General features: G+C 48.7%; 2 protein-coding genes across 4 annotated transcripts in view; both read left to right on the plus strand.

Moving 5' to 3' along the window:
* The window catches only part of TMEM51 (transmembrane protein 51), a 55,917-nt gene extending 47,284 nt beyond the window's left edge, over window positions 1-8,633 (plus strand). For 2 of the 3 annotated variants that reach the window (XM_059135891.1, XM_059135890.1), the window contains 2 exons: window positions 4,846-5,385; window positions 7,501-8,633. In XM_059135891.1, the coding sequence (XP_058991874.1) occupies window positions 5,045-5,385; window positions 7,501-7,915 (756 nt within the window). In that variant the 5' untranslated portion in view covers window positions 4,846-5,044 and the 3' untranslated portion in view covers window positions 7,916-8,633. The remainder of the gene's footprint in view (window positions 1-4,845; window positions 5,386-7,500) is intronic. The other variant, XM_059135892.1, reaches the window with a different exon arrangement.
* Window positions 8,634-25,456: 16,823 nt separating this feature from the next.
* The window catches only part of FHAD1 (forkhead associated phosphopeptide binding domain 1), a 129,830-nt gene continuing 129,083 nt past the window's right edge, over window positions 25,457-26,203 (plus strand). The window contains exon 1 of the mRNA XM_059136013.1: window positions 25,457-25,595. The gene's annotated coding sequence lies outside the window, so the exon portion shown is untranslated. The remainder of the gene's footprint in view (window positions 25,596-26,203) is intronic.

Consider the following 26,203-nt stretch of genomic DNA (forward strand, 5'->3'; position numbering starts at 1 on the left):
TTTATCTGATAACGCCTCTGCAAATATCTTCTCCCATTCCATAGGCTGTCCTTTGGTTTTGCTGATTGTTTCCTTTGTTGTGCAAAGCTTTTTATCTTGTCCCAATAGTTCATTTTTGCTTCTGTTTCCCTTGCCTTTGGCAACGTGTCTAGCAAGAAGTTGCTTGCTGCCGAGGTCATGGAGGTTGCCGCCTATGTTCTCCAATAGGACGTGGGTGCATTCCTTTCTTACGTTGTGGGATTCTATTTGCTGGCCTTTTGTTTAGGATTTCTGTCTGTGTGCAGACAGATCAGATTGGCCAGTCATTTTCCTTTCTTGCCTTGTCCTTGTTTGGTTTGGTATCAAGATGATACACTCCTCATCAAATGACTTGGGGGAATGTTTCCTCTTCTTTTAAGCCTCAGGGGCACCTATGGAAGATGGATGAAACCACAGAAAGGTCTGGTAAACACAGCTACCAGACTGTCATCCTTCTGTGGCCCCACTTTTTGGTACAGAATCCTGGTTTCTTCTGATACAACTTTTCTCACTATATGTCCCAACCACACAGCCCAACCTATGCCCCCCCAACCCCTGCCCAAAAGAAAACACATTCCTCCCCCCATGAGCCCCTCACATTGAAATGCTCACAGCTTACTTAGAAAGCTGTGTTTCTGGTTTTTTACAGGTGGGTCCTTAACTCAAGAGTTTAGCATGAAGAGTTGTTTCCAAGCCAGGTAACAACAGTTACCTCTCTTAACTAGGGAACCTCTCTTAACTAGTTAAGGCTAGTTAACTAGTTAAAACTAGTTAACTAGTTAACCACTGTTCTTGAATATCCAGGTATAGGATCACTCACTTATCCCTTAGGGCCGCCCTAAACCTGAGCTGTTGATGCGTCCAGCCAGAGGTGGGTCTAGCAGAGCGGGGACCCCGGTCTGCCCGCCAAGGCTCCTCTGTTTTAGGGATGTGTTGGAAACTATGTGGTCCAAATCCTCTAGCACAAAATTAGCTTCTTTCCATATTTTTGAAAGGGAAAGAACACCTTACTAAATATAACATGGGTCAACAAGCCAAAAATGAGATAAACAGCCAGCAGCTGCAGCTCGGGGCTGGGTCCCACACCCTGGGGAACCCACCGGGGTCCCAGACGCCAGAGGGAGAGGGCCGAATCGATGGGAATTGATGGACAAGTTTAAGTGACCCCTGGGCACATGACCCTGCCACGAGCCCCAAAACACCAAAACCTTCATTTCATTTTTTTTATTCTAAAAGCAACACATACACGTTTCTGTGTTTCCAGTTCTTACTCTCCCAGTAAGAAAAAGAAAATAAAAATCATTGTAATCCCTGCGCACAGAAAACAACTAAGACGACCATGGAATGCATAATTTGAGTGTTTTGAAATTTAATATCAAACATTAACTAGTGTTTCTCAGCCTTCCCCCTCCCAGTATTGTCCCCTAAAGAGTCTTTTTAGACATCGTTTTTGTAATCTCCCTACTTCACCCCTGCCCCGGTGAAATTTTAAAAGTGCAGGTATCCTGTGTGTCTGTTAATGTATTGTGGAGGGCCACAAACCATTGTAATGCGTAAGACTATTTTTACACCATCCCCAAGAATGAATTTTTGCCCCTACCCCATGGGTGGTCTCACCCCATTAGGAATGCAAGTTGTTTTTTTTTTTTTTTAAGATTTTATTTATTTATTTGACAGACCAAGATCACAAGTAGGCAGAGAGGCAGGCAGAGAGAGAGGGAGGCAGGCTCCCCGCCAAGCAGAGAGCCCGATGTGTGGGGCTCGGTCCCTGGGATCATGACCTGAGCTCAAGGCAGAGGCTTTAACCCACTGAACCACCCAGGTGCCCCGGAATGCAAGCTTTAAATAATATTAAAGAGCAAACCTTTCTAGAACTTACTATGTGCTGGTCACATATAATTCTAAGTATTTAATATACGTTTTCTTGTTTACTTATCATAACTCCCCTATGAATGAATACCAGAAGGCTTTTGTCTCCATTTTTGTAGTTGTGGAAGCTGAGGCACAGAGAGGTTGAGTAACTTGCCTAAAGGCACACAGCTGGGAAAGTCCAGAGTGAGGATGTGAGCCAGGCAGCCTGGTTCTGAAGTTCACGTTGAACCACCAAGTTACGGTACCTTGTGATACCTTCTGATTGTAACAAGTCCAAAATACAGAAACAGTAACAGGTACACTCCCCAAGCCCTCTCTCTTCTCTGAAGCAATCATTGCTAAATTTGGAATGTGTCCCTTGTCCGAGATTTTTACATGTGTGTTTGTACATATGAAAATCTTTCGTCTCTTATTTATTTTAACATAAGGAGGATTATCTGGTCTTCCTTCCTATGTATTCGTGTGTACAGATCTGTATATAGAATTTTTTAAAAATTAGAATCACACTGAACGTACTGGTTTTGGGTTTTTTTGTTTGTTTGTTTGACTTTAAAATGTATCCTAAGCCAGCTTGAAACCATAGTTGAACAAGTACGTGTACTGTATTTCATTTCACCAGATTCAGATTATGGGCTTTTTAAAGAATTTCTATTTTCTCACTGCTACAAAGCTATGATGAATATCCTTGGTGTGTACCTAATTCTTAGAAGTTGGAATTACAAAGCCAAAGGGTATAAGCATTTTTGAAACTTCTGACCCATCAGTGGCAGCACTTCCCATCCGGACAAATTGTATGAGATCGCTTATCCCGGCACCACTGCCCACACCGGATATCATTGCCTGTTTGCCATCACTGACCATGTAACAGGCCCAAATGTATGAATCCTGACATTTTCATCTCTGTCAGTGACTCTCCTCTTGGGCCTGTTTTACTCACATGACAGGTAAGGCCAAGCTTGAGTGGAGAGAGCAAGAAGGGTAGAAGGTTCCAGTGGCCCCAGTCGCCAGTTAAGAGAACACACTGTCAGCCTCCCAGGGACAAGGCCTCCCTGTTGGGCCCTCAGTAGGGGCTCAGGCATGGGCTTTTTCATCTCCTGCTTCTCTCCCCAGCCTCGGGCTGCCCCTCCACACCCCCCAAGCCATCTTCCTCCTCTGGCCTGGTCTTCGCTCCATTCCGCAGAACTGCTAAACCACTCATCCTTTCCTGCATTGGCTGCGAGTGGTATTTGGGAAACAGATACCCTCATTGGGTTTTGTAGGCTTTTCAGCTGACCCCCAGCAACTGTCTGCAGTGGGATGGGATCCTTGTTCAGTGCCCTACATGCCTACACATACATGTTCACACATGAGTATACATGTATAGTGGGGATGCACGTCTACACATAGCATAGCACAATCCGGGTGCAGACCCTATTATGTGAAGTGGGGCTTCTCTTTCTCACAGAGACTTTCCACAGCTCCTCCAGCCCGAGTGAGGACACCCACCTACCAAGTGCCACAGTTTCTAGACTCTCTTCCCACTTGGTCGTTATTCCTTGTAGACCTTTTCCTGCTGGCCAAGAAGCTCCACTAGCCCTTCGCTTGCTCACTGGTGTCCCTCCTGTGCCTAATGCTGCTTAGCAGATGCGCAAGAAATATCTGTGGCATGGAGAAAAGAGAAAGAACAGACCTCAAGCTGACAAAGGATATTATCCCAAATATATTTAGAGTATTTTTTAACAAAGTGGGCACTTTCAGATTGAGCCCGTTGTTTGATGAGAAAATATCTCTGAAGCATTGGATTTCAAGTGGCCTGGTTAGCCGTCCCTCTGGAAAGATCGGAAGGAATGCAGCATTGAAAATAGGACCTTGCCCATCCAAACATCCGCCAGGCTTTGCTGTTCTGCAAAGGTCACTGTCCTGGGAATAATGTATTGAGGACAGTTCGCCCGGAAAGGCCCTGGTCGCTGGTCCTCCTGGCCCCTGGAAGCATTCTGAGCTAAACCTTCAGGTGACTTGTTTATCTGGCTCATTCTCCCAGCCCACACATGGTTGTAGAATCCCCAGATGGTGGGCTGCTCCCTTGAGCACAAGGTCTCTGAGCTGCTTTATGGGAAGAGGGTTTCTCGCCCAGCTAGGCACCACAGCTAAGATGGGAAATAAGGAGGCTTCTGCCCCTTTAAGAAAAGCGAAACTCCATGTGGCTGAAGGGAGACTAGTCTCCCAGGTGGCGTCAGGTGGCCTCTGCTCATTTCATTCAGTGATGTTTCAGCGGACATACTGGAGCCCCACTTTGTTCCAGGCACAGAGATGTGTCATGGGAAAAGAGACAATGGCCACGGTAGCCACTGGTGGCCTGTGGCAGCCCACAAAAGGGGAAGCTGGGGGGAGGGCGCACAGAACTGCAGAAATGCTGGAGGGGGCTGTGCAGTGAAGGGCGAGGTGAGAGATGAAGGCAAGAGGCAAGAGTCACACGCATGACTCCAGGAGCCCAGATTTTCTACTGCAGGAGATGGGGAGCCATGGAGGGTGGGGACCAGCCCCTAGGGCTGTGTGCACCGGGATGTATCCCCGACCGATGCCCGTCGCCCAGGCCATCTGGGCTGCTGACCACGGCTCGTGCACGCCGTCGTTGGCGTGCCTCGCTGGACCTCGTGCCCGCTGAGACTGCCCTGCGCTTCCTTAAATTCCAAAAATGTTTTCAGGACCCAGAGCCCTGACCTCTCTGGTCTCCTGCATGGAGAGGTCTGGCTTTTCCTTTTCGGGTGGGGTGGGCGGATCAGCCCTCCTTCTGCAGGCTCGCAGAAGGAGCCGAGCGCGGCACGTAAGACATCTGGAATGCATCAGCGGCCCGGCCGGAGCCCGCAGCTCAGTCCTGCTCCATAACTCCTTCAGGAGGACAGGCGCTGGGTTCACAAAAGCGTCCGGAATCCGAACTGATCCTCCTCTCTCTCTCTCTCTCTGCTTTCCTTCCAGACCTCTCGGCCGCAGCTGTCCACACAGGATGCTTCAAATTTGCTGGAAACCGTCCCTCGGGAGGTCAGCCGCTGTTTCTTTAGGGCGGCACTAGGGATTTCGTTCCGTGCGTCGAACGGGTTTTTGTTGCTGCTGCTGCTGCTCCCATTTATTTATTTTCTTTCTCTACACCGGGCCTCGCCCCACTCCCACTGGCCTGATGGCCCAGTCTAAGGCCAACGGCTCCCACTATGCACTGACCGCCATCGGCCTGGGGATGCTGGTTCTCGGGGTCATCATGGCCATGTGGAACCTGGTGCCTGGGTTCAGCGCCCACGAAAAGCCGACCGCTCAGGGGAACAACAAGACGGAGATAGGCAGCGGCATTCTCAAGAGCAAGACCTTCTCCGTGGCCTATGTGCTGGTCGGGGCTGGGGTGATGCTTTTGCTGCTCTCCATCTGCCTGAGCATCCGGGACAAGAGGAAGCAGCGGCAAGGCGAGGAGATGGTCCACATCCAGCACCAGCCGGGGGTCGAGCCACACGCCCCGGAGGAAGACAGGTGAGAACCGGCCGACCGCCTTCAGACCGGGGGATGGATACATGCTCGTGAACACACACACACTCCTAGGGGTCGCTGATGAGATTATTTTAGTCTAGGACACTCTGCCTTCCCACTTTCCCCCACTGGGGCTCTGAAAAGCAGTTTATCATTTTCCAAGTAACTTTATAGTTCTATAGTTGCCCCAGTAATGCGGTATGAATGGACGACAAGTGTATCGAGATTCTGACACCGACCAGGAAGCTGCACGGGGCCCAGGACAGCCAGAGTCTCCAGATGGGCTGTGTGTGCATGCTTTGTATTGAAAAGGTTGGGAAGCAGTGTTCTATTTGAACAAAAATGCCACAAGCATGTTTAAGAGATAAGCGGTACATCAGGGAACACATGATGAAGGTTGACATCCCCACTAGAAGAAGCCCTTGCAAAGGAATGTGACAGATGAGCACACCAGTAGGAAAACGGATAAAGGATACAAGGAAGCATCTCATAGAATGTTCAGACAGTAGATGTTCCACCTCATTAGTCACGAAATGCAAACGAGGAAAGGTGTCATAGTTTGCCTGTCTTCGTGGCCAGGACAGGCTGCCCCTGGTGTTGGAGAGCTGTAGGGAAATGGGTCACTGATGGGGGCAGTGACTGGCACAGCCTTTCTGAAGAGGCAGTGAGAGGAGGTATTGAAGATGTGTGTCCCTCTCCGTTCCGTTCCTAAGAGTTTACCCTTCGGAGGAAAAATCACGCAAGTACAAAGGAGTCTGTGCCCTTAGGTTTATCAGAACATTGCTTAGGACAGCAAAAACTGAGCAAGCGACCTAAATATCCATCATTCGGGCTAAATTATGGCATGCCCCCTTGGTGGCACTCTGCACAGCCATAGCTGACCTATATTTGCTATCGTGGGACCATATGCTCCACGGTGGGAAATGGAGGTAGCAGTACAGCGTCTTTGGGAAGGTCCTGATCACCTCAAATGTTGCAGCTGTGGGATTAGAGAGGAGTCTGGAAGGATGTACAACAGCGTGTTAACAGTGCCTGTCTCCAGGTGGAAGGAGAAGGGATGGTGTGCTTTTCTGCCTGAGGTTTTTTCGGCATTGTTTACATTTTCTGCAACTCTGTCATCTTTCTAGCAGGGAGGGAGTTGTTTTTAGTTTGGAAAAACGAAACCCATTTTCTGATAATAAAAGATCACGCATGCATATTCTAGAAGACTTAAGAAATACAGAAACGAACAAAGAAGGAAAATCAGTCATCCCTGATCACCCATGCTAGCCATGAGCACTCGAATGCCCAACCGAAGTGACAGGAAGGCGGGATAGACAGGGAGGGGCTGATGTTGGCCATTATCACCCTACAGGTTCAAGTGCAGAGTCCTGGACTATGGCTAATGGCACTATTCCCTGCACATGTGTAAAAACAAAACCAAAAAATCACCCTGACTTACTGGTTTTCTCTTTCAGCAGTCAAAGGAGACTACGCCTGAGGATAAGACCTTCGAGCCTTACAGTGAATTTGGAGACAAAATTACAGAATAACTTGAAATACTTACAAATTTTATAGCAGAAATTCCTTCTCTCCCTGGGAACAACCACTTTGCTTCAGCCTGGCAGCTGGTTCATGTGTATTTATGTGGCCTTTGGCCAAAGGACCCAGCTTGGCACCAGAGCAGCCCATCCGGCACGTGGTTAAGGGTGAGGCTTAAAAGCAAAGGGGTTTCACACTTCCTTGTGTGAAACCTTCCAGTCCTTCCAGACTGTCCAGTGCAGTCACTGAGGGTGGTGTTTCGTTCCTGATGTCCCACTTCCCAAGTATATGACCAAGTCACATAACCTTGACTTACCCGTTTCCCCATCCATAAAATGGGTATAAAAATAGTACCTAACTCATTGTGTTGTTAGGAAGATGAGACTGGTTGATCCGTGTCAGAGTACTTAGCAGAGTACCCAACTCCTTGCACACAGTTGAAGTGTTAGCTTTGGTTACTTCTGGAACCCACTGGTTGTTTTCCAAGTCTGGTATATGAGGACCCAGGGCTGACACAGGATCCAGAGTTCATCCCCTCGTGATTTCAGATATCGCGGAGCTCCTGCTAACACTCTGTTGGTGCTTGTTACCTTGCAGCCAGGAGGAGGAGGAAGAGGAGGAGGCCTCCTCCAGGTACTACGTCCCCAGTTACGAGGAAGTGATGAACACCAACTACTCAGAAGCGAGGGAACTGGACCAGAACCCCAGGATGAGCATCTCTCTCCCCTCCTATGAGTCCTTAACTGGGCCTGATGAGACGAGCCCCACGGCTGCCAGGGCCAACGCGGAGGCCAGCCCGGGGCATCCGCCCGACAGGCAGAACTCCAAGTTGGCCAAACGCCTAAAGCCACTGAAAGTTCGGAGGATTAAATCCGAAAAGCTTCACCTTAAAGACTTCAGGATCAACCTGCCGGACAAGAACGTCCCTCCTCCCTCCATCGAGCCTCTGACTCCGCCACCACAGTACGACGAAGTCCAGGAGAAGGCTTCTGATGCCAGGCCACCCGACTGACAGCGCCGTTCAGGTGTGTCCCTCCGATCACTCACCCTCCACACCACGGACCCCCAGTGAAGCCACTTCAGCAGCAGTGGAGAAGCGGAGGGGCCAAACATACACAGACTGATGTGGATGGGGGTAGGGGGTAAGGGGAGGGGCGGGGGGATCCGGTCACTAGGGACTGACCGACGTCCGTGGGACCTCACGTGGCAGGTGCACTGGGAGGAGCTTCTGCCTCGGATCTGGGATGTGGACCCGGTCGGGGGCGAGGGGTACGCACCTTCCCTGTTGTTTCTCCCCAACTCTGAGTTGTTGGCAACAATACCTCTCTTTCCAATCTGGAAAGGACGCCAGCAGCTGGTGTAGGTTGTGATTTTGTTTTGCTTCCACTAGGACTGTTTTGTTTCAAAAAGAAAACAAGATAGGCCTTCGCTTTCTTCACCAGAGTCCTGCCTGAGCTGTGGGCAGGAGATGTGACTCAGCTTTCTAGAAAGGACGCGGGGCTGTCCCATGAATGAAGCAAAACAAGGGGCTGATCGATGGTGTGGGGGTGAGGCCCCCTGACGCTGTTCAGAACCCCTGAAGCATAGACTCTGATCTTAGACATTACCAGGCCTCGGGCCCTCCGAGAACCACCTGCTTCAGGGGAGAAATAGGAGAGCTATATGAGATATTTTATTCCTTCTAAAATGCCGTGCAAGTGAGCTTTTTATAATAAAATATTTTATATGTAGTATGTTTGGGCGCTGAGTTACTATAGCAGCTCTTCCAATACTGACTTGCTTAGGACAAATATCCCTGATGGTCTTGATTGCTGCTGATCTGCACAAAACACTTTCCATTGCCAGGCACTGTGAGTATTTCACATGTGTTAGCCCATTTCATCTGTATCCTGGTATCACTGCCATGTGAAGGGTAGCTCCCAGAGGCTCAGGTTCAAGTGCCCCATGTCACATTGCTAGCAAGCAGCCGGCCTGGAGCCTGAGCCCCGTCTGGCTTCAGGGCCTGAGGTCTTTAAACGCTCTACTGTGCCATTCAATGTCAAGAGCTTTTCTAGACTTCGAAGGAGGATCTGTGCTTCCCAAGAGCCAGGGCTACCCCATTGATCCACATGCCCGACAGAACGTGGTGGCTCTTTAGACAGCAGCTTCTACCCTCCTAAACGCCCTCCCAGCATCCCCCCCTGAGACCCAGCCCAGAGTGACGGGCTGTATGCTCAGAAAGGCTAGATGAGCGCGTCCTCATTCAGGGGACCCAGTGCCTGCCTGTGGAACCGGGGGAAAGCAGTTCAGCTAATGAGGATGCCCAGGGGATTGCTGACTGCTGAGGCTGTGACATCTGGGACCAGGGTCTTGACCATGGAGTGGGAGTCTGGGAAGTGCCTGAGTCCAGGGGTGCCTTCCTGGTACTGGTGAGCATGATGTAGAGTCTGCATGGCTGGGAGAAGAGTGAATTCTGAGGCCCTGGATGTTTCCTAAAAGCTCCTAAGTAGACAAGGGGCCGCAGGTAGAGAGGGAAATCACCTCTTTATCTCGGGATTGGCAGCAGGGCCTAAATTCCCACCTTTCTCTTTCCTTATGCAAATCCATCTATTAGGAGGAAACTGCTTGTGGCTAAGACCCCAGGGGCGTGATCTGGTCACAGCCCCCTCCTCAACCCCGCTGTGGCTCTCCATGTATCTGGGGGCTGGGTTTGTTCTTCGGTGAGTCTTTATGCTTCCTGGTGGGAAGAGAAAACAGGAGGAAAAAGAAAGGAGACTAGCAGGGCACCTGGGCGGCTCAGCTGGCTAAGCCTCCGACTCCTGACTTCGGCTCAGGTCATGATCTCAGGGTGGTGAGAGTGAGCCCCGAGCAGAGGCCGGAGTAGAGCACGGAGTTAGCCCCCACCCCCTCTAGAATAAATAAATAAATCTTTTAAAAAGAAAAGGAGAATAGCAAGTTTTACAAATGTCAGAAAGGGCCCTCAATCTGGGCTCTGATAAATCATCTTGCCAGAGAATCTGCCCAGCCTACACCCTCCCCAGGGGAAGAAAGGTTTGGGGCTGGTAGTGGGCTGAATGATAACCCCTAAGAGATATCAAGACCTAATTCCTAGGACCTGTGGAAGATACCTTACAAGGTAAAGGTTTTTTTTGCAGGTGTGATTGCATTAAGGGTTTTGAGATGAGTTTATCCTGGAATCTTCCTGTGAATTCCATATGCCACCCACAAGTGCATTTGCAAGTGAGAGCTGGGGGACAGCACACACAGAGAAAAGGAGGAAGCAGTGTGACCACGCGCACAGAGGCTAGACTGATGCGTCTGCAAGCTTTGGACAGCCCGCAGCCCTGGAGCTGGAGGAGGCAAGGGGATTGCTCCCTTCACATCCAAGGGAGCTGCAACCTTGACTGTGGCCCAGCTGATGCCAGTTTTGGACTTCCTGCGTCCAGAACCATGAGAAGATACATTTCTTTCTATTATTTTAGGCTGACAAGTCTGTGGGAATTTGTTGCATGCAGCATATAGAGCATGGTTCATCTTTGTCTAGAGGAGGGCAGAGAGAGTGTTAGCTGGGAATGTTGGCTGTGGGCTGGAGACCTGAACAGTGATGAGGCAAAAAAAAAAAAAAAAAAAAAAAAAAAAAAAAAAAAAAATTCATCTGCAATATTAAGTTAAAACCACCTGTCAAAGCGGGGGACCCCCTTCCCCTCAAAATTCCCCAAGGCATGCTCATCCTCTTTGCTCCTTGTCCAGATCAGGGCCCTCTCTCTTTTGACTCAAAAAAAAGGAAAAGGTGGGAGGGTAGCTAAAAGCCAGAATAAAGCTCCTAGTCCTTTCCTCTCCATCATGTTGCTGTTCTTAAAGTAAACATAAAAGGGCAGAAATACAGGAGAAAATTAAAGACACCACCCACTTGTTCTTGAGCCTAAATAGCCCCAGGGCCAAGAAAGAGCAGAGGAAAAATTCCAGCTGGCACTCCCAACCCGTCCAAGAGGCGGCACCGCAGCAGCCATGTTGGTGTCACGTGAGCACTGTCCATCTGACCCAGGAGAACCAATCAGAAGCTGAGCTGGGCTAGACCCTGCCCCCTCAGGAACTGGTCCTGCAGTGAATGGAGACGTCATTGGGTGATGGAGTCACCCATCCTGATGGGCCACAGGTGAGCAAAGCAGATAAGATTTCTGGTCCTTGGTCTTTGTTTCTTGGGAAGCCCAGCCCAGCCCAGCCCTTGGGTTCTTTAAGAGATGCTTTGTCCCCCCCCAGAAAACCCCCTTTTGAGATCTGATCCTAAATTTAGCCTAAGTCCTTGAAGACAGGCAAGGCCTTTGCATCATAAACAGTGTGAGCACATAGTGGACGCTCCGCCTAACCCCGGTTTTTGTTTTTGTTGTTTGTTTGTTAGGTTTTTTTTTTTTTTTTAAGATTTTATTTATTTATTTGACAGACATAGATCACAAGTAGGCAGAGAGGCAGGGAGAGAGAGAGGAGGAAGCCGGCGCCCTGCTGCGGGGCTCAATGCCAGGACCCCGGGATCATGACCCGAGCTGAAGGCAGAGGCATTAAACCACTGAGCCACCCAGGCGCCCCTGTTTGTTAGGTTTTCCCCCCCACTTTTCTCAGACCTGTTACAGTTCTGACAAAGGGGAGCCACATCAGATCATTGAGGCAAAAGGTCGCTCTCTTCCTCAGTTCACCAGATGGCAACTTCCGTCGTGGACAGTGGACAAGTCAGTCCATTTTGTTTGCTCTCCAGCCTAATACCAGATTTTTGGTACCTTTAGAACCCAGTGGCTTGTCCTAAGAAAGTGAATGTCAGGAGGCCACAGCTTTCAGGATTTAGAGAGGGTCTACCTTGTTGATTCCCAAGTTTGCTTCTCTGGACTTTAATTAGTGGAAGTGAAAAAGTCCCTGATAAAATTCATTTGGAAATCCACAAGTGAAACAACACATTTTTACTAAGCATCTACTATGTGCCACGTGCTATATGGATCAGCTGCAAACAAATGGACCAAGTCCCTGTTAACACCAAGGCTAGATTCTGGGTGCAGAGAAACAGACAATGAACAAAGAAATAAATACTTAAGCCATAATGTTAGAAAATGAGCATTTATGTAAAGAAAGATGAGACACTAGAGCATTGCCGGTGGGTGATTAGAAAAGTCTCTTGGGAAGTAACATTGGAGAAAAGTGGGGAGTGAGGTACATGGAGATCTGGGTGCAGAGAATTCTAGAAAGCATCTCACATGCTTATGCACGTTATGAATCTACAAGCAGATGTTGCAGGATCTAGCACTCCCCAAACCAATTTGGCCGCACTACCTTTCTTCCCCACAAAGGCTCTTCCATGGTCCTTTTTTCATTGGAATACCCCATAGGGAATGGTGATTGAGCCAAACCCAGGAATCCTACAGGGGGAGAATCAGGCCCAAAACAGACAAGAGACATGTCCAAAGTCCTACAGCTCATGGGCAATGCTGTCCATTAGCTTCCTTGTTGTGTGGCATTCAGGTCAAAGATCACCAGTGAGGGCCCCAGCAAAAGATCACAAAGATCACAAGATGGCCCAGAACCTGACACCTCGGAGGAGAACCAACTTCACATGGGAGGAAGGCAGGCAGACAGATGACATGCTGATACAAACCAACCAGCCCCCAGATACAACGTGTGACAACACATTCTTAGCTCCTGGTGACAATGGAAAACATTCACACAAATACCAGAACTGGACATCTTCACCTTAGATCAGTGGTTCTCCACCAGGATTGACTTTGCTGCCCAGGAGCCATTTGGAATACGATAGTGGCAGGGGTGGGGAGGTTCGCTGCTTCGGGCATCTAGTGGGGCTGGAGGGCTACTAAATATCCTACAATACAGAGGGCGTTACCTACAACCGAGTTACCCTGCCCCAAATGTCAATAGTCCAAAGTTGACAAATCCTTCCCTAGATAAAGGAAGATCCATTCTCTTGGGCAGTTGGGGGCTCTGGGCATAGAGCCTGGCCACCCTGTGTCAGTGCCATCAAAAACAAGAAAACTTCAAATCGTCAAACCTCATCCCTGGAGACCAACCCGAGTGTGGTATTTATGATTTTCCTTTAAAAAATAACAAAAACAACAACAAAAAAAAACCTGTCATTTTTACAAAGACCATTTTCCTATCCCATTTTCCTATTCCACCCCAGTCCAGAACTATAAATCGGATTCCCCACGGCACGATCTAGACAAATCTCTCCTCCTTTTGTCCATCCGCAGCGCCCCCCTCTGTGCATTAAAACTCTCCATCGGAATTTATTAACTGTCATTTAAAGGATGTGGGAAAGATAATAGTCAGTATTTACAAACTTAAATAGATTTTTAAAAAGTTTAGGTTACTTAAAAGCATACTAATGAAGGCTTCATTTCAAAATAATACAACTACAATATAATTTGAGAAGCAAAACTTATGGCCTGAACTTCTGGGATGTAAATCTTCTCAGGGAAAAACAAACAAACAAAAAACAGTGTCAGTGATATAACATGCTTCTCAGGGATAAACTGGGCTCAGTACTGTATAAACTTTGAAAGGTGCATGGAAACTTTTTTTCCAGAATTTACTTCTTTATTTACTTATTTATTATTTCATAGAAAGCACAAGCAGGGGGAGCAGCAGGCAGAGGGAGAGGGAGAAACAGGATCCCCACTGACTGGGAGCTTGAATGTTCTTACTATTTTTCCTCAAGATGTCTTATTTTATATCTTTTTTTAAGATTTTATTTATTTGTCAGAGAGAGAAGAGGAGAACACAAGTAGGCAGAGTGGCAGGCAGAGGCAGAGAGAGAAGCAGGATCCCCGCTGAGCAAGGAACCCAATGCGAAACTCGATCCCAGGTCCCTGGGATCATGATCTGAGCCAAAGGCAGGTGCTTAACCAACTGAGCCACCCAGGGACCCCAAGATGTCTTATTTTAAGAAATCATCTTGGCGGTTGTGTCCAGCCAAGAAAAATTATTAGCACCTACTTTAACAAAACACAAAAGAGGGAAAGATGATGTAACAGTGTGATAGCAGCTAGACAATCTGTAAAATACGTGTTTATAAGAGAAAGTGTGTGAATACATAATATAAGCAAGCGAATAAATACATCTGCCTTACTTCAACTTGAAAAATTGAACCAATAAAATAAAATAAAAAGCTGCTTTTTTTTGTTTCTGACATATTAGTTGCCTTTTGAAAAATCAGATTCAATGTACTAGTTCACAAGTTGACTTTTCAAATAGGCAAGGACACACCACTCTAGCAATTGCCAATGGTAAATTCACTCCAGCACCAGGTGGGTTGTTTTAAATCAATACAGAAGAAGGGATAGGGGAGAAGCCGTGAGCCATAACTTTAATGACTTTCCAAGGTAATGCTAAGTTTATGGAAAACATCCATTCAATCGATCTAAATGGCAAAGGAATGGGACCCCAAAAAGCTGACTGCTCTATGGGATAAAACTTGATTTTGATGTTTGTTTCCGAAGTTAAAAAAAAAAAAAATCAAGGCATAATGTTTTCTCATTGGCCTGAAAGCAATAAAAATTGCCCATTAATCTTCCCTTTGCCAATAATAGAACAGTCTCAAGGGGAAAAATAGGAGCCAGAAATAAGACTGGAGGGGAAATGTAGAAGAACGCCAAATGGCTAAGTTCTGTGGATATGTTAGGAACAGACTGTATTTTGTGTATACTTGAATTCTCAGATGTGTACATTTTTATACATCCTTTCGCTGAAGAAACATTAGATTAAGAGGAATATGCAAGTCAGGGTTTCTCGCCTCTGGCACGGTTAACACTTGGGGCGGGATGACATTGATGTGGGATGGGGAGCGCGCTGTCCTACACACCTTAAGATGTTTAGCAGCATCCCTGGCCTCTCCCAACTAGAGGACAGTTGCCTCTCCCATGTGTGACAATAAAAAGATCTCCAGATATTGTCACAAGTCCCCTGAGATACAAAATATGTCTGAGAACCGGAGCTTGAAGTCTAATGGGAAAAAATGCAGGATGGGAAATTGGAAAAAAATATTATTGCTCAGGTGGTAGTTCCCTTGTTAGTAAAATGTGGATGTTGACCATCGCCTTGGGTCACAAGACTGGGAGAGTTGAATGAGTCATCTTACGTGAAAATGCCACAAAAACTAGTCTTGAGCAGGAATGGTTCCAGAATTCATCTTGTCCAACTTCCTTGTACAGAGAAGGAAAACTAAGACAAAGATGTTTCCCTAAAGTATCACCCCAAGGTGATACAAAAATGGACGGTTATAATTAAATATTGTGTGGTTTCCACCTGGAAAGATGAAGGACACAAAGCCCATCTCAGCGGAGATTGTATGTGTGAACATCAACCCACATAATGGCTTTGATGGGCTGCAACACATCTACAGGGGTTTTTTTGTTTTGTTTTTTGTGTTTTTTTTTAAGATTTATCCATTCGTTTTTTTTTTTTTTTAAGATTTTTATTTATTTATTTGACAGAGATCACAAGTAGGCAGAGAGGCAGGCAGAGAGAGAGGAGGAAGCAGGCTCCCTGCTGAGCAGAGAGCCCGACGCGGGGGCTCGATGCCAGGACCCTGGGATCATGACCTGAGCCGAAGGCAGAGGCCTTAACCCACTGAGCCACCCAGGTGCCCCTTGAGTCAAAGATTCCTAAAGATATTTTTAAAAACCCATCAGTCACTTTGACAGTTGCTTCTTACTTTGAATATTGACCCATAGAAAGGAAAAAGAAAACCAATCCTTTATTCTGCCTCTCCTGAACAAACCCTATTTTATGATAAACATAAACAAATAGTTGGTGAAGGAAGAGCCTTCTTCCTCAAAGAATTCTAGCTAATACTTACCTAAGGGACAGCAATCAGAAAAATCACAACTTAGCAACTCCAAAGGAAAGAGTGGGTCTAGAGAATGATACTCAAAAAAAGGCTACAACTTTTAATTAAAAAGCTGATGAGCCCAAGTGTCCATCAATAAATGAACGGATAAACAAAATGTGGTGCCTACATACAATAGAATATTATTAAGAAGGAAAAGAATTCTGACATCTGCTATAACCCAGATGAACTTCAGGACATGATGCTCCAGGGAATAAGCCGGCCATAAAAAGAAGACAGATCCTGCATGATTCCACTTCTAGGAGGCACCTACCTAGTCAGAGTCATAGAAACAGAAAATAGATGGGTGGTTGTCAGGGGTTGAGGGGGTAGAGGGAGCTGTGGTTTATTGGGTGTGAAGGTGCTGTTTTACAAGACAAAAACGTTTTGGAGATGAGTTACTCAGCAATGTAATATTCTTACCACTACTGAACTATACATTTAAAAACAGTTAGGATGGTACATTCTACATTAGGTGCATTTTTACCACAATTAAAAATGAAAATAAAAAATTACTGGGAGAGAAAAAGCTGATGGGGACTTTGTGGCGGGTGGCTCAGTCTATCCGACCTGCTCCCATAGATCAATCTCTGGCTCATGAAAAATGGGGTGAGCAGGGGGCCTGGGTGGCTCAGGCGCCTGGGTGGCTCAGGCGGTTAAATGTCTGCCGTTGGCTCAGGTCATGATATTGGGGTCCTGGGATCGAGCCCCACATGGGGTTCTCTGCTCAGCAGGGAGTCTGCTTCTCCCTCCCACTCTACCTCTGTGCTCTCTCTCAAATTTAAAAAAAAATTCTTTAAAAAAATGGGATGAACAGACATTTATGTAACCAGATGCCAGGACGCTGGGATCATGACCTGAGCCGAAGGCAGAGGCCTTAACCCACTGTAACCAGACATTTATGTAACGTAGATGAAAGAGCACAGTACCGCCCACGAAGTGGTCTGGGCAACAAAAAGACTTTGGGTGTAATCAGACTTCGAGATCTAATTGTTAGTTCACTGGAAATACGGAGAAGATGTTAGAATATGTTAGTTCACTGAAACAAGTAAACTGAAACCATGAGGAAGCCATCAGCCACATCCGGGATGTGGACATTCTACAGGACAAAGGACTTGGTTTCTCCAATAAATCAGTGGCTGAGAAAATGGGGGTGGGGGTCGGGTGGGAGGAGGGGTTGCCTTTACAGAAGAAAAGGGATTTCAGAAACAACAACCAAATGGGATGTGAGGATCTTATCTACATCCTGTTCTAACAAACCTGCTGTGAAGAGATATCTTTGAGAGAATCAAGGAAATTTGAGCATGGACTTGTGTTAGATGATATTCAGGAATTATTATAATTATTGTTCAGTGTGATAATGTGTGGGGTGGAGGATGGCGGGGGGTGGAAATCCCCCTTCCCGTTAGGAAGTATTCTTGGCTGAAAAAACACGATCTGCTTTAAATTAATCCAGGAAAAAAAAAAAATCAAGAAAAAAAACCAAAAAAAAAGAGAAGACTAGGAAAATAATGAAGCTAGATAATGGATACTGGAAGCTCATTGAATTGTAGCCTTTCTCTACTATTCTGTATGTTTCAAAAGTCCCATAATAAAAATAGTTTTTTACCGTAAGCAGCCCCAAAGGAACATGAGAGCATTTGGCACTGGTAGAGCGAGCTACAAGCACAGCATAAATAAATAAATAAATAATAAACAACTCTGTCCCAAACAGGGACATTAACAGGTGCTAGAAATGGGAAGGTAAGACTTGGACCTTTGCCGAGGCTCGAATGCCCAGACTGAGCCCGCACCCTCAAAGGTGTTATACATCCTGGTAACGAGAGGGCTTTAAAAAATTTTTTTGTTCCTGGACTACCAGAAAAGGGAGGCTAGGAGGCAGTCTGTCTGTTTTCAGTGTGGGTCTGGAGGGAAAAAGATTTAATCATGGCCCTGGTAATAATAAAGATGACCGTCACCCGGAGACCCTGAGGCTGTGGAACCCGGTGTGGCCCGGGGTTCACATTCCCACTCCATGCCTTCGATGGGAAAACTCCAGACTAAGGGAGTAAATGGAAGTGGTTACAGGTTGTTAGCATTCCTGGCTTCCAGCTGAAACCAACAAAAAGCTTTCCTAAAGGAAAGCAGCCCGGAGTCAGACCCCTCAGGGGTTCCTCAGGGTTCCCGCAGGTTAAGTTCAATCCAAGATGAGATCAAAATCAAATCCCTCCACATCTGAGAAACAAGCCAGGGGGAGCCAGAGTGGGCCAGAGACACACACTCACCCACCCACCCATCACCCTCGAGGACTTCAGACCCTGGAATGCTCCGATGCAGCTTCTAAAATCATCACGTACTAAACCTTTTCCCAAAGAGGTTATTTAAGCCTGAGCAAGGAATGAGACTATCAAAAACGGTCGGCATTTGTCCTCGGGAGTTTATGGCAGCATGGGGAGCGCTATCTGACCCCTGTTCTTTGGTCATTTCCATTCTGGTAGGAGAAACAGATTTATTTACGGAATCAAATTATGCTGGGGATAAAAACCCAAGTGCTCCCAGCTGCCAGAGAGGAAAGTGAGCGGTGCAGTGGGCAGGGAGAACAGAGACCGTATCTAGAGGGCAGCCCCCTCAGCCCTCACAGACTGCTGATCTAGATGCAAGAATACAGCCCAGGTTCCCATTTTCCAAGAAAAGGCATTAATCCAGATTTGAATGTAAATTAAAATGGTCTATACACATGGGCCACTGTGAGAGATATCTGCAGCTTTCATCACTCGGGTCCTCTCTTCTAAAACAGCATGGTGTTATGATCCCCCTTTGGGGACCACATGTCTCCCCGTCTCAGCCTTCTCTCTCAGAGACGGTGTGGATTGTCTCTGGAGGCAGGGAGACGCATGTGACTCAAACCTCAGCCAGTCAGAGCAGAGCAGTCACTTGGCCTCAGTAACAGGCTCAGGAATGGGTCTGTTCCCCAATCAGAGCAAACAAGAAGCAGTGAAGCCTTTAGGGGAAGCTTCAGGAAAAGACTCTCCCTTGTCCCCTGTCGGATTCATGAGAAGATGTAAGGACCAGAGCTGTGGCAGCCCTTTTGTGCCCATGGTACAGGGATTCTCTCTGAGCTTGGATTCCCACATGGCTAAAAGCATGGCAGAGAGCTGAAGAGAGGCCAGGGCTTGATGACATCACTTGGGCTGGCACCCAGCTGTTCCCTCTAGACTTTTTGTCTGTGGTAACTAATGACTTTGCTTCATGCTGACTCCAGTTGGATTCGGTTTCTCTGTCACTCCACAGAAGGAGACCAAACCCTTCAGCAACTACTTACAAGTCTTTAAGACACTATGAAAGCCAAACAAACATCTGTAAGGGCTGGCATGGGTCTCCATTTCCAGTCTCAGCATCTGGCCTTCCCTCTTACTCTGCAGGATCATACTTAGCCTCTCCCATTCCTGGTCTTCTAGCCTCTGTTCCCACTGCCCCTTCCTTCCATAGAATCTTCTCTCCCTGCTCTACTGCCTAGAATCCTACCCACCCTTCAAGACTTGGGTAAAATGCTTCCTTTTCCTTAAAAGGACCTTTCTGAGGGACCCCCACCCCATGTCCCACCCCATAGCAGAAGAATGTATCTCCCTCTTTCTGCCCAGGTCCCTCTGACACCCCCTTCAGCGCTCAGCCCTCCTGCTGAGGAGTCTAACCACCCAGCAACATTCCTGTCCCAGGTGTCTCTTGACGGTGATCCAAATTCAGACCCAGATTAGAAGGGATGATCCTTGAGACTTGAATTTCAAAAAACAATCCATTCACAGGAGAAGTCAGAAAACATGGTGAAAGACGAGGACCTAAGTGAGGGACCAGAAAGAAAGGACAGTTGTTCTGGGGAAAAGAGAGGGTCTATGTCAAGTGCCGGCAGGAAGGAGGAAAAGCTGGCCGTATCTGGCCCGAACGAAATGATTCAGAGGAAACCTGAGAAGAAATGTCTTAGAGGGGCATGAGGTTGATCTGCTCGGGAAGGAAGATTAAAATCATGTGACGGGAATGACCAAAAGCAGAAAACAGGAGCCCTGTTGAAAGGATGAAAGAATGCAGACAGCAGCGCGATGCTGGGAAACCTCCAGAAAACCAGACAGAGGGTGACAAAGCATGAGGTCATCTCGAACTGGATACACCGAGAAGCTTTCTGAGAAGGTGCGGCTCGTCTCGGCTCCTGCAGAAGGAAATCGAGGCTTCTGGAAGTGGCTGTTCAACAAGCAGACACGGGGAGGGCCCCACAAGACCGGGGAGTTGCTAGGCCAGCCAGACCCAAAGTCACCCTGGGTCAGAAGTCCAAATGCCGTAAAGTGTCCCTTCGCGCCCCGTCCAAGCAAGCACACTCCCTCTCCTCTCTTCTAAGCTCTGTCCTTCCCCAGGAGCAGCTGTTTCTTACAGTGATCAGATAACCGAGCCAGACTGGATCCAATCACAGTGACTCTCAGCCTTTGCCAGAGAAGGCTTTAGTTAAGGCTCTGGGCCCTCTTCCCTGAAAAACACACAGGGCTTCGATACATCCAAGTTTCCTCCTGATTTCAGGAGTTTCACACCCTCTCTGAGGCCTATCAGTGTGAACCGCAGAGCCTGAACTTGCTCATTTAATTAAAAAAAGAAATGTAGAGGCGCCTGGGTGGCGCAGTCGATTAAACCTCTGACTCTTGGTTTCTCAGGGTCATGAGATCAAGCCCCATGTCTGGCTCTGCGCTCAGTACGAAGCCTGCTTGAGATTCTCTCCCCCTTTTTGCCCCTCTGCCTGCATGGCACACACTCTCTCATTCTCTCTCTCTCTCTCTAAAATAAATAAATAAAATCTTTTAAAAAAATGTTACTGAGTGCCAGCCACTGACAGGGCCTGCTGTAGGCACCAAGAATGGCTCAGTGGAGGACAAGGATCCCTGCCTCATGGAGCGTGCCGTTCAGTTCATATTCCAGCTCTCAAACGATGAAGTCTGGAGATGTGGCCCCCAAATTTGGTGATTCTGATCTGGGGCCAAGTTGAGGACCTCCTGTCCTGAGGAACCCCAGGACCCCTCCTTTGTAAGGAGGGGAGGATAGTATTGAAAATCAGGTGATCTGGATGGAACATTCCCAACTGCTCAAGGAATGTAGATGGTACCAGCCCTTTGGAGAAATGTTTGGCAGAATCTTCTACAGTTGGGCATCTGAGTTCTCCGTGGCCCGGCCGTTCTACTCCTAGGTGTATACCCAGGAGGACTATCCCCCAAAGACAGATACAATGACCCCCAGTGATCACCGGTGTTCACACCTCTGGGCTATCCCTTCCCTTTGAGCGTAGGTAGGACCTGTACCTTATTTCCAACTAGCGCAAGGCTGCAAAGGTGATGGAATGTCATTTCTGTGGTTACATTACATGAGATGGCAACACCCATCTCACTAGGACTCTCCCTCCATTGACTCTCACTGGCTTTCATGAACCAAGCCACCTTAGGGAGAAGTCCATCCAGCCAACAGAGAGTGGGCGCCTCCAGCTAACAGGCAACAAGGTGGTGAGGCTCTCAGGACCTCAGTTAACTATCCTCGAGGACCTGAATCTTTCCAACAACCACCTGAACTTGAAAGTGGATTCTTCCCCGTCTGAGTCTCAGATGAGACCCCTGGCCTCGGTCAACCCTTTGGTGCAGGCCGTGAGACCCCCTGAGCAGAAATCCGCCCACCCCCAGCAGTGGTCGGATTCCTGACCCACAGAAATTATGACATGATAAGGGTGTGTTGTTCTGTCGTAATTTGTTATGAAAGGCTAGATAACTACCACCGTGGAATGCAGTAGAACAGTGAGAATGAATGAGCCAGTGACATCACCCAACAAGGACGAATCCCACAAACACTAGGAAAGTGAGAAGAGCCCGACAGAAAATGGAATCTGTATATTTCCACTTAAACGAAGCTCAAAAACCAAGCAGAACTAATCTACGATATTGGAGGTCAGGGTGGTGGGCAGGAAATGACTAGAAGGGAGCACAGGGAGGCTTCTGGGGCCGGGCGGGGGGCTGGCAAACTGCTTGTGGATCTGGGCTCTGGTTAGGTGAATGCGAGCACTTTGAAAGGATTCTTCAAGTGTACGCTTATGACTGGTGCACTTTTCAGTATTTCAAAATGTGTTATTTTTTTTGATAACAGTTTGCCAAAGATGCAGCATTCTGGAGTTGAATCCCAGTCCGACCTGTTACAAGGTTCACAACTTTGTCACCTGACTCTTCCGTGCCCATTTCTGTAAAATGGGTTAGGCTAAGAACTGGCTAAAACTGTGCATGCTATAGTAGCTGGTACCTCACACGTGTAGGCATGTATTACCTGGTCTTGCAAACCACATTCGTAAAGGTTCATTGTTACTTGCCAAAAAAAAAAAAAAAAAAAAAAAAAAAAAAAAAAAAAAACAGCAGAGGTTTGCTTGTCCAGTAGCCTGAAAGTAGAATTTATGGAGTTGCCCAGCAGGTCCCACCCCAGAGAGACCAGGTGGGTTCTCAGGAAGCCCTGCGTGGGACATAAGGGAAGGGAGCTCAGCCCGTCTCTGACACCCACACCCAGAAAGGTCCCAGGGTGGCAAAGGGGAAGATCACGTGCCACTGGTCAGAGGTCACCTTTGCTCTGCGTTGAGACTGAGTCTTGAGGAAAATCAAAGTCCTCCCCAGGGTGTCTGTGACCTTGGGCTGCCCTCCCATACCATCCAGAAACCAAAACAAGCAAAGGAAAGGGACACTGGTCATTGCAAACACTCACAGAGCGGGTCTGTTGTGCTGGGCACAGTTGCGTCGTTTACACTTACCGGCCCCGGAATCCTCAGCATCCCCGCCTCGCCATCGCCACCCGACAGGGCGGCAGAAGTGAGGACAGTAGAAATGGGAAGAACACACCCACGGTGGGATCTGTGCACTCAGCCGTGTGCAAACAGCGCACACACCCGCTCCTGTGGCAAAGCCGGAGGAACCAAGGGGCCTGACTCTGGAGACTGACTTGCAGGAGAAATGAAGGCGTTGAACCAGCAACCAGAGTCCGTTTGAGAAGGCCAGGTTATCGTGGCCTTGGAGCCTCCAGTGGGCTGGCCCGTCTGCTCTCCCCTCATCATCCTACTCAGCAGCTTGGCTGCTCCCTGCCGGCTCTCCCATGCTCCTGTCCCTGTTCTTTCTCTGCCTCTCCCTCACCCCAGAGAGGCTGGGAAAGCCTCCCGACCTTCATTTCAATTTGGGATGCAAAGGCACTGGGAGGAACAGGCAGCTCTGGGAAGGGTGGGAAGGGGGGGCAGGGGGGGCATTCTCCCCAATCAAGGACAGCCCAGGGAAGGCGGCTGACACAGAATAAAGTTCTAGAGGGGCAGAGCCCCTCACCCAGGAAGGAAGCCCAGCGTGTGCACCTCTGAGTTTGCTGGCAGGCCCCAGCTGCCCTCTCTTGGCCTGGCCCCTTTTCCTACTTTCTTCAGGCAAGGCGTCTCTGGGAACAAGAGAGTCGGGACTCGAACCCAGGTCCTTCACACACAAGCACTTCTGACGGGAGTCACGGCACAACAAGGCTTTCATAGCCACCCACAGCTGAGAACACTGATGACAAGTATCACCAAGGAGCCCATAAATCTAGAAACCTGTATTTTTTCCTTCAGGGGCAATATTTTTCACACCCCATCATGGTTTATTTGCAAGTTACAGCCCTCTCTCTCAGTCCAAGAAATCATACAGCCATATGTTATTAGGGTGTTTTATTTTCTGTTTTTGAAATTCAGATGGATTACATGTTATTGTGTTTCAGGGATTGTACACACCCTTGGAGATAACAGTGTGGCATTTGGGGGAAGGGGAGTCCAATCAAGATTTAGGAGTTTCTGCTCTATGGGTCTGAATGCCAGCTTTGCTCTCAGTTTCATATTCTTTAGTGGGATGGGCTACAGGCCACATAGGACCTCTCAAAAATTGTCTGGGGCCACGGGCTGCTCCGGCTCATGGCCAGCCTGGCTTCCGTTAGGGTCTGCCTGGCAGTAAGCAAGTTTGCATCCTCTTGTCCCCACTCATGCTGGGGACAAGAAGGGGGCTAAATCAGGTGTGGAGGGGGAGGTCCAGGTCTGGGCAGCTGGCTAGAGAAAACATGTCCTGGGATCAGGACAGATCAGCACAGCAGCCCAAGAAGGTAGGAAGCCAGGCTGTGGGTGAGTGTCAGGGGCTCCCCGCTTCCCCCAACTCATTCACTCAGGCACTGTTCTAGGTACTTGATCCAGCAGTGAACTAAACAAAAAAGAAACTCCCTGCCCTCCTGGAGCTTAGTTTCTCTGGAGGGTGGGGCAGGGAGACAGATGAATGAGATAAATCAAATTGGATGTTAGAGAATAAGCGATCAAATGAGAAGAGCGAGAAAGCGTGGAAATTTTTGTTTTGTTTTGTTTTGTTTTGTTGTTCTTGTTGCTCTTCCTTGCATACTGGATTTTTAAAAAGAATTTGAAATAGGGCAGTATTCAAGTAAAAATCTTATGGAGGCAAAGGAGATCCCTGGTAGAACTGCTTTGTAGGGACGGGGAAATGGTAGGTGCAAAGGCCCTGAGGCAGAAAGGCACTAGGAAGTTGAGCCTAACCCTCCCTGTCCCTTGAAGCTATTATTACTCAGGCCCCAGTTTCTGTGGTCAATTCCTAACTTTATGCCTAGGTTCTTTCTGATTGTGGGGCACTAACCCCAAGCAGAACCTTCTACCCTGTGTGAGGGCCTGTCTGTGCCTGGGAATCTGCATTTCTAAAAAGCCTCTAGGCATGTTTGAGCATCTTCACTATGTCCATTTCCATGAGTTCTCTCTTAGATCTTGTTCTAATTGACTAAGATAGACTCTGCCACATTTCATCTTTCTTAAATGCTTTTGAGTTTTTCTGGGGGCACCTTGCTGGCCATCATCTCCTGCCAGGGAAGGGAAGCATTCTCTAGGTAGGTACCCATGTAGAAGGGGACATGGGGGTGGTGGGAGATGGTTGAGATTTGCATGTTTTCTCCACACAGCTTCTCCCCAAGTTCTATGCCCATGGTGGGGGTTCCAAGGACAAGACTGATGCGGGTCAACTCTGGGGACTCAGATGTTTGTAGAGATAGGGCAAACCAAAAACCAAAACACAAATGGCCGGATAAACGTCAGTTTTGACAAGGAAGAACAAGAATCGGGGGGGGGGGGGAGGTCCTTTCCCCAGCACATAAAAAAACCTTCATTCTTTCAAAACTCTTCCACCCCATCCTCTCCCGGCCCCACCCCCCAGAAGTGCTGGTCCCCCGACCCCATCCCAGCTTACTCGATTTGCTGCAACTCAGAGGGGTAGTGATCCCGGTGGGGCAGGGGGTTCAAACCTCTAAGCTTCTCCTGGTTCAGCTCCACCCCCCCCCCCACCTCCTCCACGCACGCAGCCTAGAGCAAAGGAGAGTCGGAAGGAAGGACTCTCGAGTCTGCTCCTTCCTTGCTGGACAACCGCCGGCTATTTCTGGGACCTCTACGCCTCCGTTTCCGCATCTGTGAAATGGGCCTGGGCATCCCTAAGCGACAGGCGGCGGGGCGGTGGGGGGATGCTGCGGGGCGCGGCAGAGGGCTGGGATCCTCGGGGCCGTGTCCGGCGCCCCGCCCCCGCCCCCCCCTCTCCCCGCCACGCCGCGCAGGCCACGCCCCTCACCGGCCCGGCGGCGTTGCCATGACGACGCGCGTACACAGGCCTGGCGGGCGCGCGGGGTGCTGGCCCGCGGCTGGAGACTCCGCGGGAGCGCGGCCAGGCGGCCTCGCCCGGGAGCTGGCCGGGCTCCTCCCGATCCCGCCGGGGTTTCGGCGAGGGACTGAGCGTGGGCTTCTCCCTCCGGCCAGGTGAGTGCGGCACGGAAGGAGGTAGCGGGCGGACACCTGGGACCGGGCCAGGTCGGCCCTGCGAGGTCAAGAGCTTGGAGGGGAGGCGCGGCACCTGGGAGCTCCTCTCCGATCCCGGCTCGGGTCTCCAGGAGCACCCCAGAGGAGATGCTCCAACACCAGCTGGTCCTCCCGAAAATGCAGACTCCTGCCCCGCCTCCAGAAGTAGCTTGTGTAGGAGCTTCAGGATCGTCCTGGGCACCAAACATGCGGCTCTTAGATATCCACTGGTGTACACAGCTGAGATTAGGAGAGGTGCCCTCTGGTTCCCTTGGTTTAGGGACAACACCCACCCAATGGTCAGAGATCCCTTGACTTGATTCCCTTCCTTGAGGAAACTTTGCAGCTCCCCGGCCACTGAAGACCTGTAGCCCAGAAAAGACATACTACTTCTCTAGTCCAATTCTGAGCTTTCAGAGTGCTCAGGGGGTAGGCAGGTGATTTGCTCTGACTAGGCCTGGTGCTTCAGGGCAGTAAGAGCCAATTTCCAGAGCTTAACACATTCAAATTACTTTCAGGCAAGGATGTGCACTGCGCAGGGCAAGATTAAGATGGAGAGATACTGTCCA

This window comes from Mustela lutreola, chromosome 10 (genome assembly GCF_030435805.1).
Source record: "Mustela lutreola isolate mMusLut2 chromosome 10, mMusLut2.pri, whole genome shotgun sequence".
Lineage (NCBI taxonomy): Eukaryota > Metazoa > Chordata > Mammalia > Carnivora > Mustelidae > Mustela > Mustela lutreola.